Consider the following 15,896-nt stretch of genomic DNA (forward strand, 5'->3'; position numbering starts at 1 on the left):
CGCGTGGGTTTCCTCCGGGTGCTCCGGTTTCCCCCACAGTCCAAAGACATGCAGGTTAGGTTAACTGGTGACTCTAAATTGACCGTAGGTGTGAATGTGAGTGTGAATGGTTGTCTGTGTCTATGTGTCAGCCCTGTGATGACCTGGCGACTTGTCCAGGGTGTACCCCGCCTTTCGCCCGTAGTCAGCTGGGATAGGCTCCAGCTTGCCTGCGACCCTGTAGAACAGGATAAAGCGGCTAGAGATAATGAGATGAGATTGCAAAAATGATCATGTGACATTAAACATTGTCAATATGTCCATTAAATTTAATAAAAACATGCAGACGGACATGACAACATAAGACATGTTTCATGACAGGTTTATGATGTGGCTAGTGCTCAGATAAATCGTTACAGAAATCATCTTGTACACAGGAGATGCTGCATACGTGATCGATTATCCTTTTTTTTTGTTTAAACAGGTGCCTGCAAACGAACGGGACGCAGGGATGCCCAAAATGTCACCGTGCATCCATGAAGCCAGGTTTTGTATGATGTGGTTGTGAAGTTCTACTTTGGACTAAGCGATACATCAGTGTGGCTCCACTTGAGAAATAGACTGCAATGTTCTCTACCAGGAGATACAGAAAAACACGAAGGGAGCGTGTTCAATTCCATCCTATTCAGCTCACCTGGAATTAATATCGAGACTGAACACAAATGGAAAGAGCCGTAAAGAAGAGCTCCAACGATCTGCATAAAGTGAACACTTTGTGCTATGAGACTTTGAAGAGCGCTGACCCAAAATCTGTGTATATGCCGTAGTGGGCTAACCAGAGGCAGCGACTCAGATACAAAATTCTTAAAGCACTAGATGTAAAAAAAAAAAAGAGAGGAAGAAAGAAAGAAAAAAGGTGACGAGACTAGGTCATTATACATATCATCTTGCTACGTCAGTGTACACTGGCTTTGTGGCATGGATCATGTTTTCATGAATTCAGGTAGGATTGTAATCTTTAGGACATGCCATGTTTGGCATCTGTAAATCGAATAAAATGTAGAAATTGTGCTGATTGTTAAAATGTATTACATTTTCATACTATAGTAATATTATATGATTATCACTGAGCTACTGTATATAGCACTAACAAACCATATACATTTAAACTGTCTAACTTGGGGATATACAGCACTGTGCAAAAGCCTTAGGCACTCTGTTGTTTTTTTCTTCATACAAACTTTATAAATTTCTATCTTATGACTTCTACATTATCAAGTCAGTACAAAAATATTTTATTCATTTTCCAGCACAAAATTAAAGGGGAACTGAAGTTATTTTTAACCTTGCTTTATTTCTTAATTAACGTGTTATTCAATTACGTTTTCGGTTTTAGTAACCGTATATCGTGACTCGTATTGGCAACTAATTGCAATTAAATATTATACTTATCGGCCTGTTCGGTTTTTAGCCGTGTTGAATTTAGTTCGTTTGATCCACAGCAGGCGTCGCTTATCCGCGCGATCTTCACGAGACTTGTGCGAGACTTTGAAACGTGAAGCATCAGCCAGGCGTCAGTGCCGCCATTTTGAAAACTGTTTTCCAAACGAAATATTGCACAAAAACGAGTTTAAACGATGATTACTGCCTACTTTTTTCAAACTTTCCTGATTGCTATCAAAACAAACAAAACTTCTGGCTTGATTACGTCAGCATTCGAAAGAGGCTGCGCGCGTCTTTTGACAACATTGGCAGATGTCGCAGCGATGGGAATAACGGCGTTAGAAATAAACGGCGTTACTTTTGTTAGTAACGAGTAATCTAACTAATTACTTTTTACATCGTTATAACGCCGTTCCCGTTACTTACAATAAAATGCTATGCGTTACTTTATTAAAGCTGTTCTCATCTGGCACGCTGCTCGTTCAGCCTTTCTTTACTCTGCTTTACTGTGGGGCGGGGAGACACGAGACAACGGCACAGCAAGCCAATCAGAGTAGATTTGGACAACATACATAGGTAGGCTCCGCCTACTGCACTACTGCGCACACTTTCAATCGGAAGACCCAGCGATGGCGAGCGGTCAGCCCAGCACTGCGCTTTCACACTGGAAATACAGCCATGACTTTTCATTACTTGAAATAAAAGGCAAAAATGTGTACGTGCAATGCACATTATGTCGAGGAACAAAGCGTTTGTCCTCGTCAGTGGCCAGTAGTTAGTAACAATTTTAATAACTACAAAAATATATTACATTTGATAGATATCTTATCTCACATTGTCCCACAAAAATATTAAGATACTGTAGATAACATTACTATCTGGTTCTGTTAAGTGTCCATTTCAGTCATTAAACACATTTAACATTCACTTTTATTATGATTACACTAATTGAATTTGATTTTTTTTTTGGGGGGAACAAAATGTAACGGAATAATTACTTTCCCTGGTAATTAGTTACTTTTATGACAAAGTAACTCCGTTACTAACTCAGTTACTTTTTGGGAAAAGTAACTAGTAACTACAACTAATTACTTTTTGAAAGTAACGTGCCCAACACTGGATGTCGGTCACTTTGATTTCCGCTGTACGTTTTACTTCCGTCCTACGATGTCTCGCACAGGTCTCGACGAATCTCGTTTACGGCCATCGTTTTGACATACGGACTGATATATTACATAGCACATTTCAAACACTCATAACTTGCTATAGCAGCGACAAAATAGCGATCAAAAATGCATTCCGATATTTAATAAAATGATAAATAGAATTTTGATGATAAAAAATTTGCCTTCAGTTCCCCTTTCAATGTTACAGAAATAAGTTTGTATCTGAGCAGCATATTACACAAGAGACTACTTTTCAGATTAAAAAAGAAAACGTAATGAAGGCAACTGGGTTTTGGTGCAATATTAAAGGGATATTTCGGGATTTTTTGACATGAATCTGTATGGCATCCCCATCAATAGTGTCGTGCAAACACACTGACTTACCCCCGACAGCATCCTGTGAGTCCAGTTCTTGTCCAGTTTTGGTCCAGACGAAAGTAGTCCGGCAAGTTTGTTGGGGTCACGAAAGTAAAACGTTTTTCGTCTCAAAACAGTATGTGTTCAAAAGAGTGATATATTTGCATCACAAAACCGTTGCCAAATAAAAAGTCAGACCTCGAAATCGCTTGGCACTATTTTCTCTCCCTTCTTATCACTGCGCGCTGCCGCCAGGTGACAGCCACGGCTGGTTCATTCATTGTTTACTAGTGATGGGAATTTCGGCTCTTTCGGCTCTTCTTACTATAAGGAGCCGGCTCTTTCGGAAGACTGTTTATAATTATTTCTCATGACTTGTACATTCACATCGAGTACACATATCAATGCAAATTAACACGAAGGGATTTACTAGACCAATTTATATCTGGAACTATTTTCAGCCACAGCACAGGCAAAGCATCGCGCAGCGCCTGAAAACAGGTGCGCAGCGCCTGAAAACCCGTTTTCAGGCGCTGCGCGGTGTCTTTGCGCCTGCAGCGGTGCTTTGCCTGTGCTGTGGCTGAAAATAGTTCCAGATATAAATTGGTCTAGTAAATCCCTTCGTGTTAATTTGCATTGATATGTGTACTCGATGTGAATGTACAAGTCATGAGAAATAATTATAAACAGTCTTCCGAAAGAGCCGGCTCCTTATAGTAAGAAGAGCCGAAAGAGCCGAAATTCCCATCACTAGTAAACAATGAATGAACCAGCCGTGGCTGTCACCTGGCGGCAGCGCGCAGTGATGAGAAGGGAGAGAAAATAGTGCCAAGCGATTTCGAGGTCTGACTTTTTATTTGGCAACGGTTTTGTGATGCAAATATATCACTCTTTTGAACACATACTGTTTTGAGACGAAAAACGTTTTACTTTCGTGACCCCAACAAACTTGCCGGACTACTTTCGTCTGGACCAAAACTGGACAAGAACTGGACTCACAGGATGCTGTCGGGGGTAAGTCAGTGTGTTTGTACGACACTATTGATGGGGATGCCATACAGATTCATGTCAAAAATCCCGAACTATCCCTTTAAAGAAACATTGGCTGTCAATTGAATAAAATCGATAAAATTTAGTTCTCTCTGGAACTTGGTCAGAATGATGTATGTTTATTTCTCGAATATCTCACAAAATATCAGGCAAGTCTTAGACTGGGAGCATATCTAATTTTAGGGGATTCCATAGCAAATAATCTGCGTGAAATCGCCCGGTTCGTGCAGTCAAGCAAACAGAGGAAGTGCATGTAATATTGCATGCGTAATTTTACCTTTGATCATCCCACTGTCTCCGCTGACCGCCGATATTTATTAATTTGGTCCTGCGTTTCCTTTCCTTCGCAATACGGCGTCTTTTCTTCTCACTTTCCGTTACTGTAGTCGGTCTTTCACGTTTCCTTCGCACACTCACGTCCTCTATTTTTCTCTCCTGTTTCAAATTTGTATCCCACAATCCCTTGTGCGAACGGGGAAAGCCCACCACGTGATGCATGACATAGTATCTTGAACTGGGTCATGGTGAAGCAGGAAAAAATGGTGGAGAATTTAGTACCACATGGCCCTAAATTCATTAATTGTTCTATTAAAAAAAAAAGACGAATAAAACTAGAAGTCTGTGATTGAATTTAGCTTTCGGTCCACTAAACAAAAATAACTGGGTGTTGGGGAAAATTCTTTTTATGACCTACAGTTGAAAAATCTGAATGCAGTTTAGCTTTAAAGGAGATACGCAGAGCCTTTATTTTTAAATACATTTCTGAGTGTATAGTATCTCCATCCTTGACTCTTGTACGCTGCATAAATGGGAATAAAAATATATATATTTTTGAGAGTTAAAATCGACCGCAAAGTTGGCATTGGAGCTGCCCCGCTGAGCCAGCCAGCCCTGAGTGCGTGACGTCACAGCGGTAACCGGTTTTAAGGCCGAGGCCTTTTACAGCTATAGACCAAAGTCATATAAATAAAAATTTATGGTGAAAGTAAGAAATCCCGTTACTGACTTGCTCAACTAAGACTGATTTGACTTCACTGATTGTGGGTTGACTCTCATTAAAACAGGATGGGTGTTATAACTTATGCAACATACATGTACATGCATGCATTTTCACTGATAAAACGTAAAAGGCTAATTAAATAATCAGATGAACTGAGACAATCACATTCTGAAGCAAATTAAATAATCTCATACCGGTAACTTAAACACACAATACAAGTTACATGGATTAATCTAAATGCAGGTAAACAACGAGTGTTGTGGGTTTTTTATCCAAATGAGAGTCGGCGCTTACCCGTCTGTGTTCTCGCTTCTTGAAGGCCGATCTTGTGGCCAATTGTTTTGAAACAATCTGACTTTCAGTTGTTCGTTCAGTTCTCTGTTCATTCGCTTCTTCCACGTAAGGGAGAGATGGCAGCAACATCCAGTTTAGAAATAAGACGGCTGCTACACTCATTCTCTATTTTGTCCGTATGGAGTACTTCACCATTACTGCTCAGCTCAGGCAATTACTAAAACCCGGGACAGAACAGGACGTCACCGGTTTTAGCAACAACCGCAGGGAGGTCACTGCCCGAGCGATATGTCCCGTTCCGTCCCAGGTTTTACCAACAACCTTTGGCTCACTCCGGGAGAACTGGTGCAACTGAACTTTCCTTAAAAAAAAAAAAGTAATAAAATAAATACTTTCCTTTTCTTGTTTTCTTTTCCTTTAATTGTTGGTACTGCACCCTCTTTCAATACGGGCTTATAGCAGGGGTGATAGCGTTCCGGCGCCGCGCCGGATTTCCGGCGTACCGTGGCTGGGGGAAAAAAAAAAATCTAGTTCGCCCATTGTCCTGTGTCATTCTGAGATGCGCAGATAGACAGTAAAGGGAATTCCGAATTCCCTTTACTGTCTATCTGCGCATCTCAGAATGACACAGGACAATGGGCGAACTAGATTTTTTTTTTTTTTTCCCCAGCCACGGTACGCCGGAAATCCGGTGCGGCGCCGGAACGCTATCACCCCTGCTTATAGCCAACGCTCCTCAACAGATCAGAGGTCTCGTACGAGTCTTCAGTAAAATGTGCAGAGCAGAGGAGAGACCACTTCATAGCCGCCCAATGTGCCCGTGAACTTCTTGTAAAATGCATCCAAATCTTTGCAGTTTGAACATTCTTGGGCCATGAATGCAATGTAAATCCACCTTCTGTCGTGTTGCTGTACCGGCCAGCAACACATCTACGTGGCATGGCGATAAATTAGCTCAAAATGGAGGATCGGAGTTGCAGTCAGCTCTGTGTTTTAGTATAGCGGAAATGGCGATGAGACCGATAGACTTCCTGCTGTGACGTTACGGACGTCAAGGTCATTCACTCAGACCGCTACCTCTATGAATCACTTTAATCGTAAAAATTACTATATTAGATTTATTGTTAACGCTTAAAACTATTCCTGTGCCATTCTGGAGGTCTCAAGGCATTTATAAACGAAAGTGAGGCCATGGTTCTGCGTATCTCCTTTAAGAAGCAAATGTGACAAAGTGTCCAGAAGAACTGTGGCTGGTTCTGTAAGATGCTCAGTAAAACCTACAGCTCATTTCCTTATCAAACTGCACTGATTGTACCAGAGACTATTTTTTTTATTTTAAACAAAGGGTCGTCTCACACCAAATATTGACTTTATTTCATTTATTATGGCTTACTGCTGTTTATATTATTTTTTAATGTTGAAACATATTTCATTTCATTATTTTTAAGCCATTAAAAATGGTCTACAGCGTTTCTTTATATGTGCCTAAGACTTTTGCACACTACTGTAGATCATGCACTGTATATACTTTGTACGACAAAAATAGTTTGTTGTTCAGGGAGGTTCGGTGATTATATGACGGTAAAACCAAACGCAGCCAGCCGTGGTTCTACCGCTATGCTCATAACAGAACCTCTTGAAAAACTAAAATACCATTTTGTATCTACATCTGTATTATTTGTTAATATTAACTGAATTGAATTTATGCTGCAGTGGTTCTTAAGCACAGTCCTGAGGATCCCAAAGCACTGCGTATTTTATTTCTTACACAGTTAACACAGCACATGTTAATAAAAGTGCTTCGATTTTTGAGCCATTCAAAAATCAGTCCAAATCCAAAGCATGGGATCATTATGGACGAGCCTTAGACTTATTTGTCTACTGCATGTCTGCTTGTCTCCCTGCTCACAATAGCGCTTTCATAGATATGAACAATTTTTTTTAGCAAATGTATGCATGCATGTACTGTATGGTTTATAAAATATCAGTAGCTTATTGGATGTGTATTACACAGCAGTTCCACAGATTGTATAGTGGCTCTATATCTACCATAATGAGAACATTTGATCAATTAAAGATTAGTGTCGAATGTCAATTCTTAAGGAGTGAATTCTTATAACTACATGGGAGCAATGTGAGATGCTGCTGCTGCTACTCTTCTGTTTGCGTTCATTTTCTTACTTCTTGAATTATGATTATTAGTTCTATCTTGTGTTTGCAAAATTTAAGATAACTGTCCAGTTTTACAAACAAATCACATGTAGCAATTTCACGTTCTGTCAACTCCCAGAACAAAACTACCTCTTTCTATTCAACACAGGCATGCTTTTGCTTTCGGATCAGATTTAAGCTCCAAATAGAACAGAATATATATGTTGAATGTTTGATGATGATCCTACAGACATATCCAATGGATTTTTTTTTTATAGTGAAATTGCAATAAACCTTTTTTGCTACAATTCATAACAGACTCCTCCTTTTCCATGATGGCATAGCTATACATATTGTGCATTTGTGTCCTTTTCTTTGTAAAACTCTTACAAGTCCTGTTACTTCCCGATAACTGGTGATGCTCGAACCATATGGCGTTTTCTCATGGTGGGAAGTTTAATAAATCATCATTCAGTACTCTTATTAGCTTCTTAGTTGCACCCCACCATTCCTTTTCCCTCCATTTTTCTTGGTAGGAACAGGGTGAAATTGTCTGTTCTCGATCCCTAGCCACAAAGTCTAGCTCCTCCTGTAGCCCAGGAGTAATAGGGTTATACCCGGAACAAATTAGGAACAAGCTGAAAATTTCAGAATATGTTCAGAATACCTTTAGGAATAACATACTAAAAGTCTCCGGAAATCCCCCTTGTGCGCTCTGAGAAATTCAAAATGGCCGCCAAATGGCGATCCGCCCATATCTCAGGCCCAAAACAAAATATTAATGCAATTAAAAGGTCAGAATATATGTTTTGTAGGGTATGAGAGTAAATTCCAACATGTATGTATTAATTACATTGTGTATTAACATTATATAATAACAATGTACACATTATTATAACAGTATATTTGTGTATGGTGTGGATCCATTGGTTACTCGTTCACTCCGTATCATCCTATTCTGTTCACAAAACAACACAAACAATTACTAGGGGTTGGAGCACTTATTTTCATTAATATTAAAGTAAATTGGTGGTGTAAAATGAAAAATGGTATGTTAAAAGGTCATGCTGAGTTCAGTCATTTTTAAAAGGTCATGCTGAGTTTAGTCATTTTTTGTCCGAACACAGTGGCATTGTTAGTAGTAAAGACTGGCGCTAGAAACTCAAAGATTAATTTTTTTTCCACCCTTAAACAAGCTTGAATAAATTTCCTACTTCATTGATGGTACAACAAAGGTCCAAGCATTACAACTGAGGCACTGAGAAGTGTTTAAGTCTACTCATTGTTTATAAGCAAGAGCTTTTATTGAGGCAGACCTTTTTGTCATGAAAGTCGCCGGAATGTTGAAGAAGTGTACTGAAACAGCTTGCCATTGTAGTTTTAGAAGATAGAGTTCTCAAATTTAATTTCCCTTTAATATTTTATTAAAGCTTAAAGATGCACTAAATATTAAGGAAATTGATGTCTAATTGTTGTCTTACATTATGTTCATGTATGTAGGTAGCCTACTAAGCTAATCTGTCAATCATGTCAACCATCAAATTCCATGTAATTTCCATCTTAATGACCTTGTAATCTTGGTTAATTTTAACAGTGTGACAATGGTGAATTTCCATTGCTTGTATGAGAGAACATATAATTTAACATTTTAATTGCATTTATATTGTTTTATCTCTGAGATATTGAAAAATCTTCAATCGGCGGCCATTTTGGATGCCATCTTGAATTTCTCAGACAGCACAAGGTGGATTCCCGGGGACTTTTAGTATGTTATTCCTAAGGGTATTCTGAACATATTCTGAAAAATTCAGCTTGTTACTAATTTGTTCCGGGTTGGACTCAATTTTGAGCTAATGCTCTTGGGCTACTGGGGGAACTCCCAGACATCCCAAGCCCAACTGTGAGATATTGTCTTTCCACCGAGTCCTGGGTCTACCCCAGGGTCACTGGCCAGAATGACATCTCATCTCATTACCTCTAGCCGCTTTATCCTGTTCTACAGGGTCGCAGGCAAGCTGGAGCCTATCCCAGCTGACTACGGGCGAAAGGCAGGGTACACCCTGGACAAGTCGCCAGGTCATCACAGGGCTGACACATAGACACAGACAACCATTCACACTCACATTCACACCTACGGTCAATTTAGAGTCACCAGTTAACCTAACCTGCATGTCTTTGGACTGTGGGGGAAACCGGAGCACCCGGAGGAAACCCACGCGGACACGGGGAGAACATGCAAACTCCACACAGAAAGGCCCTCGCCGGCCACGGGGCCCGAACCCAGACCTTCTTGCTGTGAGGCGACAGCGCTGACCACTACACCACCGCGCCGCCGACCTGAATGACATGTCTAATACAATTCTTCCAGAAGGGCATCCTTATAGGGATCCAAAAGCGCCTCAACTCTCACGGAGATTAAATCCAGTAACTGCTGGAAATGTTTCCACCACCTGTACTCCTCACCTTATTCTTTTAGTCACCACTAATGTGTCTTTTCTCAAATATTTTCATAATTTAACTTGTACTTTATTTGCATGATTAAAAAATTCTAAGACATTAGCGATCAATAAGAAAAGCCTATGTTTGAATATTGAGTGTATTTCAAATGCTCACATAGATATCCTACTCATGCAATACATGCATCAAACCACCACTTTATTCATTTAATTAGAATAAATACTTTTTTGTTTTTGAACAGAACTACAACCCCAATTCCAAAAAAAATTGATGTGTAGTGATTTGTAAATCATCGAAACCCTGTATTTCACTGAAAATAGTACAAAGACAACATAAATGTTGAAACTGATAAATTTTATTGTTTTCTTGAAAACTATATGCTCATGGTGGTGTAGTGGTTAGCGCTGTCGCCTCACAGCAAGAAGGTCCGGGTTCGAGCCCTGTGGCCGGCGAGGGCCTTTCTGTGCGGAGTTTGCATGTTCTCGCCGTGACCGCGTGGGTTTCCTCCGGGTGCTCCGGTTTCCCCCACAGTCCAAAGACATGCAGGTTAGGTTAACTGGTGGCTCTAAATTGACCGTAGGTGAGCGTACGAATGGTGGTTTGTCTCTGTGTCGGCCCTGTGATGATCTCGCCCATAGTCAGCTGGGATTGGCTCCACCTTGCTTGCGACCCTGCACAGGATAAGCAGTTACAGTAATGGATGGATGGAAGGCAACAGGTCAGTAACACGACTGGGTTTCAAAAGAGCATCCCGGAGAGTGGTGTTAAAAGTAGAGGTGATGCGACACCGTGGTAAACACGCCCCTGTCCCAACTTTTTTTGAAACTTATTGCTGACATCAAATTCAAAATGAGCATATATTAAAAAAAAAAAAGTTTCAACATTTGATATGTTGCCTTTGTACTATTTTCAAATCTTCACGTTCTGTTTTTTATTTACAGTTTACACAGCGTTCCAACTTTTTTGGAATTGGGGTTGTAAAGCATTCAATGTCCTTTATCCTTTGACTTGGTTTTTCTTTGGGATGCCATGTCGTTGAGTTTAGACTCTAGTTTGCGTTGCAGGTATGCTTTTTTGTTTGGATCCATGGACTTGTCCTTCTGCCCGCTTCCAGCATACAGCACTCCCTCTCTGCTTATTCTCATGCGAGCATGTGCCTTTGCCTTGTCTCCACATCCATGGACCTACAAAACAATTAGTATGCCAACACTGAGAATAATGAATAAAAACTAGTTCTCAGGATCTCAGTGATCTGTCCGTCAATAGTTATTTATTATGAGCAAATATTATATCGTTTTGGCTGCAGTATACTATTACTGTGAAGGCTGTCATAAAAGCATGGGGTACCTCAGGTATGTGGTGACTCAGGCAGTACTGTCTATTACAGTAGGCACACAGCTGACCCAGTGTGAGAACACTGGCTTTACACTTCATGAAGGCACACACGCTTTCTGCTTTCACCACAGCATCAATGAGTGCATCAAAATCATCATCAGCTGTAGCAGCTGCAGCAATGTCCATAGCCCCGGCTTTCATTTTCCCCTTTCCTAAGACAGAAAGGCACAAGGACACGACAGTATTGCTCAATATACAGCTGGACAGACTTAACCCAGCACAGAGATATAATACTTAACACAATGCCTTGCATAAGTCCCCCCCCCTTGAACTTTTCCACTGTGTAGTGTTACAACCTGAAACTGAAATGGCCTTAACTGAGAGTAGAGGTCATTAATCTACACAAAATTAATCTACCATTGTTTAGCAAGTGTCACATGATCTCAATATAAAAACGTTCCTGAAAGGCCCTAGATTTTGTAAGGAACATAACTAAACAAACAGCATAATAAAAGAGCAAGGAACTCCCAACACAAGTCCAGGCTGGAAAAAGTTCTCATATCTCATTATCTGTAGCCGCTTTATCCTGTTCTACAGGGTCGCAGGCAAGCTGGAGCCTATCCCAGCTGACTACGGGCGAAAGGCGGGGTACACCCTGGACAAGTCGCCAGATCATCAGTCATACTCGCATTCACACCTACGGTCAATTTAGAGTCACCAGTTAACCTAACCTGCATGTCTTTGGACTGTGGGGGAAACCGGAGCACCCAGAGGAAACCCACGCGGACACAGGGAGAACATGCAAACTCCGCACAGAAAGGCCCTCGCTGGCCACGGGGCTCGAACCCGGACCTTCTTGCTGTGAGGCGACAGCGCTAACCACTACACCACCGTGCCGCTCCCTGGAAAAAGTTGAAAAGTATCAATCTGGATTTGGTTTTACCAAACTTTGAACATCCTGCAAAGCACCATTAAATTCATTACTTAAAAAAAAAAAAAAAGCAAAAGAGCTGTGACTTTCTAGTCGAGATAGTCCTCGGAGCATTACACAAAGAAGCAACCAAGAGACCAAGGGGAACTCTGAAGGACTTGGAGAAATCCACAGCTCTGATGGAAGAAGCTCTTCACAGGACAAACACTCCACAAAGCTCAGTTTTATGGAAGAGTGGCAAGCCAAGAACAAGTAAAGACATGAGTTGCCAAAAGACATGTCTGAGACCAAGTAAACATGTGGAAAAGGTTTTCTTGTAATGTTGAGACCAAAACTGAAGTTTTTGGCCTTGGCAGAAAGCACTTTGTTTGGTGTAAACCCAGCACTGCAGATCATCCTGAGAAGACCGTTCTCACAGTGAAGCATGGTGATAGTATCATATTATCGGCATGCTTTACCATCAGCAGAGACTAGGAAATTGGTCAGGGTTGGAGGCAGAATGGATGAAGCCAAACATAGATTAATCCCAGAAGAAAACCTTCAGTCTGCAAGGAGACTTGAACTGACGTGGAGGTTCACCTTTCGACAGGACAGCGACCCTAAGCACACTGCCAAAGCAAAAACCTGAATGTGTAAGAATGGCCAGTCAAAGCCCAGACCGCAGTCTGATTGAGAATCTGTGGCAAGACCTAAAAACTGCACCATCCTTTCACCATCTGATTTGAAAGAACTTATGAAAACTTGCCAAGATGAATTCGCCAAAACATTAGGAGCCAGATGTGCAAAGCTGATGGAAAGTTATAACTGCAGTCAAAGCTGGTTTTAGCTCATACTTAAATGCGTTTTATGAGCTGGAGAATAAATGATATGACTGGACCGTAACGAAACACATCAATGCTGATGCTAATATTGAGAAAAGAAACATTTGTAGAAAAATCTGCATTTTATAGGTTGAAAATGGCTCAAACGCCATCTACTGGTTTAAGTCATATTGAACCTTGCAGGACGATGCTGACTGAGTCAACTGTTTGGTACTTCTCTACATCATTAAATTTGAATTAAAAAAAAAAACTCCAAACAAACAAACAAAAACACGTTACTGACCTCTGATCAGAGGTGGGTGGCCAACCTCCCCAAGCCCCCGCCCTTGAGTGGGAGTCTGTGAAACCTCACTCATTTTCAAATATACTAGTGCATCTCAGAAAATTAGAATATTATGAAAAAGTTCAATATTTTCCATCAGTTATTTAAGAAACTGAAAATGTTATATATATTATAGACTCATTACACATAAACTAAAATGTTTCAAGCATTTTTCTATTTTAATCAGTATGGCATACAGTACAAAAACATAAAAACCCATCTCAAAATATTAGAATATTTCATTTCGAGTTTGAGTAAAAGAGTATGAACACAGTGTATCTCTCGGTCTAGTTCAGTACACACAACCACAATCATGGGGAAGACTGCTGACTTGACTGTTGTCCAGAAGACGATCACTGATGCCCTCCACAAGGAGGGTAAGCCACAAAAGGTCATTGCTGAAAAGGGTGGCTGGAAAAGGTGCACAAGCAACAGGGATGGCCGCAGTCTTGAGAGGATTGTCAAGAAAAGTTGATTCAAGAACTTGGGAGAGCTTCACAAGGAGTGGACTGAGGCTGGTGTCAGTGTATCAAGACCTATCACGAACAGACATCTTCAAGAAAGGGGATACAACTTTCGCATTCCTAATATCAAGCTACTCCTGAGCCAGAGACAATGTCAGAAGTGTCTTATCTGGGCTAAGGAGAGAAAGAAATGGACTGTTGCTCAGTGGTCCAAAGTCCTCTTTTCAGATGAAATTACATTTTGCATTTAATTTGGAAATCACGGTTCTAGAGTCTGGAGGAAGAGTGGAGAGGCACAGAATCCAAGGTGTTTGAAGCCCAGTGTGAAGTTTCCACAGTCTGTGATGATTTGGGGTGCCATGTCATCTGCTGGTGTTGGTCCACTGTATTATATCAAGTCCAAAGTCAACACAGCCATCTACGAGGAGATTTTAGAGCACTTCATGCTTCCATCTGCTGACGAGCTTTTTGGAGATGCTGATTTCCTTTTCCAGCAGGACTTAGCACCTACCCACAGTGCCAAAACTACTACCAAGTGGTTTGCTGACCATGATATTACTGTGTTTGATTGGCCAGCCCACTTGCCTGGCCTGAACCCCATAGAGAATCTATGGGGTATTGTCAAGAGGAAGATGAGAAATACCCGACCCAAAAATACAGATACGCTGAAGGCCACTATCAAAGCAACCTGGGCTTCAATAACACCTCAGCAGTGCCACAGACTGATCACCTCCATGCCACACCGCATTGATACAGTAATTCATGGTAAAGGAGCCCCAACCAAGTATTGAGTGTACAAATGAATATACTTTTCAGAAGTTGGACATTTCTGTATTGTAAATCCTTTTTTTGATTGATCTTAGGGAATATTCTAATAATTTGAGATACTGGATTTCTGATTTTCATGAGCTATAAGCCATAATCATCAAAATTAAAACAAAAAAAGGCTTTAAATATTTCACTTTACATGTAATGAATATAGAATATATGAAAGTTTACCTTTTTGAATTAAATTATGAAAAAAATGAACTTTTTCATGGTATTCTAATTTTTGGAGATGCACTAGTATGCTGATTGAGCCTCATTGAGCAACTCCTTCCTTATGCCTCGGTCACAACCGGCCGTACGTGCTCCTATGGCCGGTCTACGTGCAAAAAACGCAAGGAGGGCGCGCGTGACGTGCTGATTTTCAAGCCGTAGACTGGCCGCAGAGGTTCTTTGTCATGTCAAACAAACTCTACGGGCGCTTATGTTTTTTTCAGGTTGCAAGACAAACTTGCGTCTTTCTCCATGAACAAAAAAAAAAAAAAAAAATGCAGCGATTTGGGAAACGCCAAAAATCGCACGGCCAAAAAATCATACGTCCGGTTGTGACCTAGGCTTTACACATCCATGCCCTTCACCATGCCCCACCTCCTCCTCAGCCCCTTGCCCACTTTTTAGTATTTTTTCAAAGTTATGCAGTGGGTAAAGTTAGGCTCAGAGCTGGGGGTGAACTTACACCAAGCAACTAACAAATTTCTGCTTTTTTATTTAATTTCATGTATTTATTTAAAAAATTCATAATTGAAAATAAGTTGGGTGGCACGGTGGTGTAGTGGTTAGCACTGTCGCCTCACAGCAAGAAGGTCCTGGGTTTGAGCCCAGCGGCCGATGGGGGCCTTTCTGTGTGGAGTTTGCATGTTCTCCCCGTGTCTGTGTGGGTTTCCTCCGGGTGCTCCGGTTTCCCCCCACAGTCCAGTTAGGTTAACATGGGGCAGCCTTGGCCTGAGGTTGGGCTGAAGTGCCCTTGAGTAAGGGCACCTAACCCACAACTGCTCCCTGGACACTGTAGCATAGCTGCCCACTGCTCTGGGTATGTGTGTGCGCGCTCATTGCTCACTTGTGTGTGCATGTGTGTGTTCCCTGCTTCACATGGGTTAAATTTCACTGTCTGTGCTTGAGTGCATGTGTGACAAATAAAGGCTTCTTGGCTTTCTTGTAAGTAGTACATGCAGAATTGTTATTTTGAGATTGAAAAACGGAAAACAAACAATAACTAACAAAGAAATGTGCAGGAGGAACCAATAAAACCCATCAGGGCTTGTCGAGTGGCCCTCCAACAGTGAGACATTCAACATAAAAAC

The 15,896-nt window shown here is 41.0% G+C and overlaps 2 protein-coding genes across 4 annotated transcripts in view; one reads left to right on the forward strand and one right to left on the reverse strand.

Annotated features, from left to right (window-relative positions):
• rapsn (receptor-associated protein of the synapse, 43kD) overlaps positions 1-536 on the forward strand; it is a 30,715-nt gene extending 30,179 nt beyond the window's left edge. For both annotated transcript variants that reach the window (XM_060922965.1, XM_060922966.1), the window contains one exon: positions 464-536. In XM_060922965.1, coding sequence (XP_060778948.1) covers positions 464-536 — 73 coding nt within the window. The remainder of the gene's footprint in view (positions 1-463) is intronic.
• Positions 537-10,022: 9,486 nt separating this feature from the next.
• ighmbp2 (immunoglobulin mu DNA binding protein 2) overlaps positions 10,023-15,896 on the reverse strand; it is a 38,088-nt gene continuing 32,214 nt past the window's right edge. For both annotated transcript variants that reach the window (XM_060923900.1, XM_060923901.1), the window contains 2 exons: positions 11,245-11,444; positions 10,023-11,081 (listed from right to left, as the gene is read on the reverse strand). In XM_060923900.1, the coding sequence (XP_060779883.1) occupies positions 10,884-11,081; positions 11,245-11,444 (398 nt within the window). In that variant the 3' untranslated portion in view covers positions 10,023-10,883. The remainder of the gene's footprint in view (positions 11,082-11,244; positions 11,445-15,896) is intronic.

This window comes from Neoarius graeffei, chromosome 6 (genome assembly GCF_027579695.1).
Source record: "Neoarius graeffei isolate fNeoGra1 chromosome 6, fNeoGra1.pri, whole genome shotgun sequence".
NCBI lineage: Eukaryota > Metazoa > Chordata > Actinopteri > Siluriformes > Ariidae > Neoarius > Neoarius graeffei.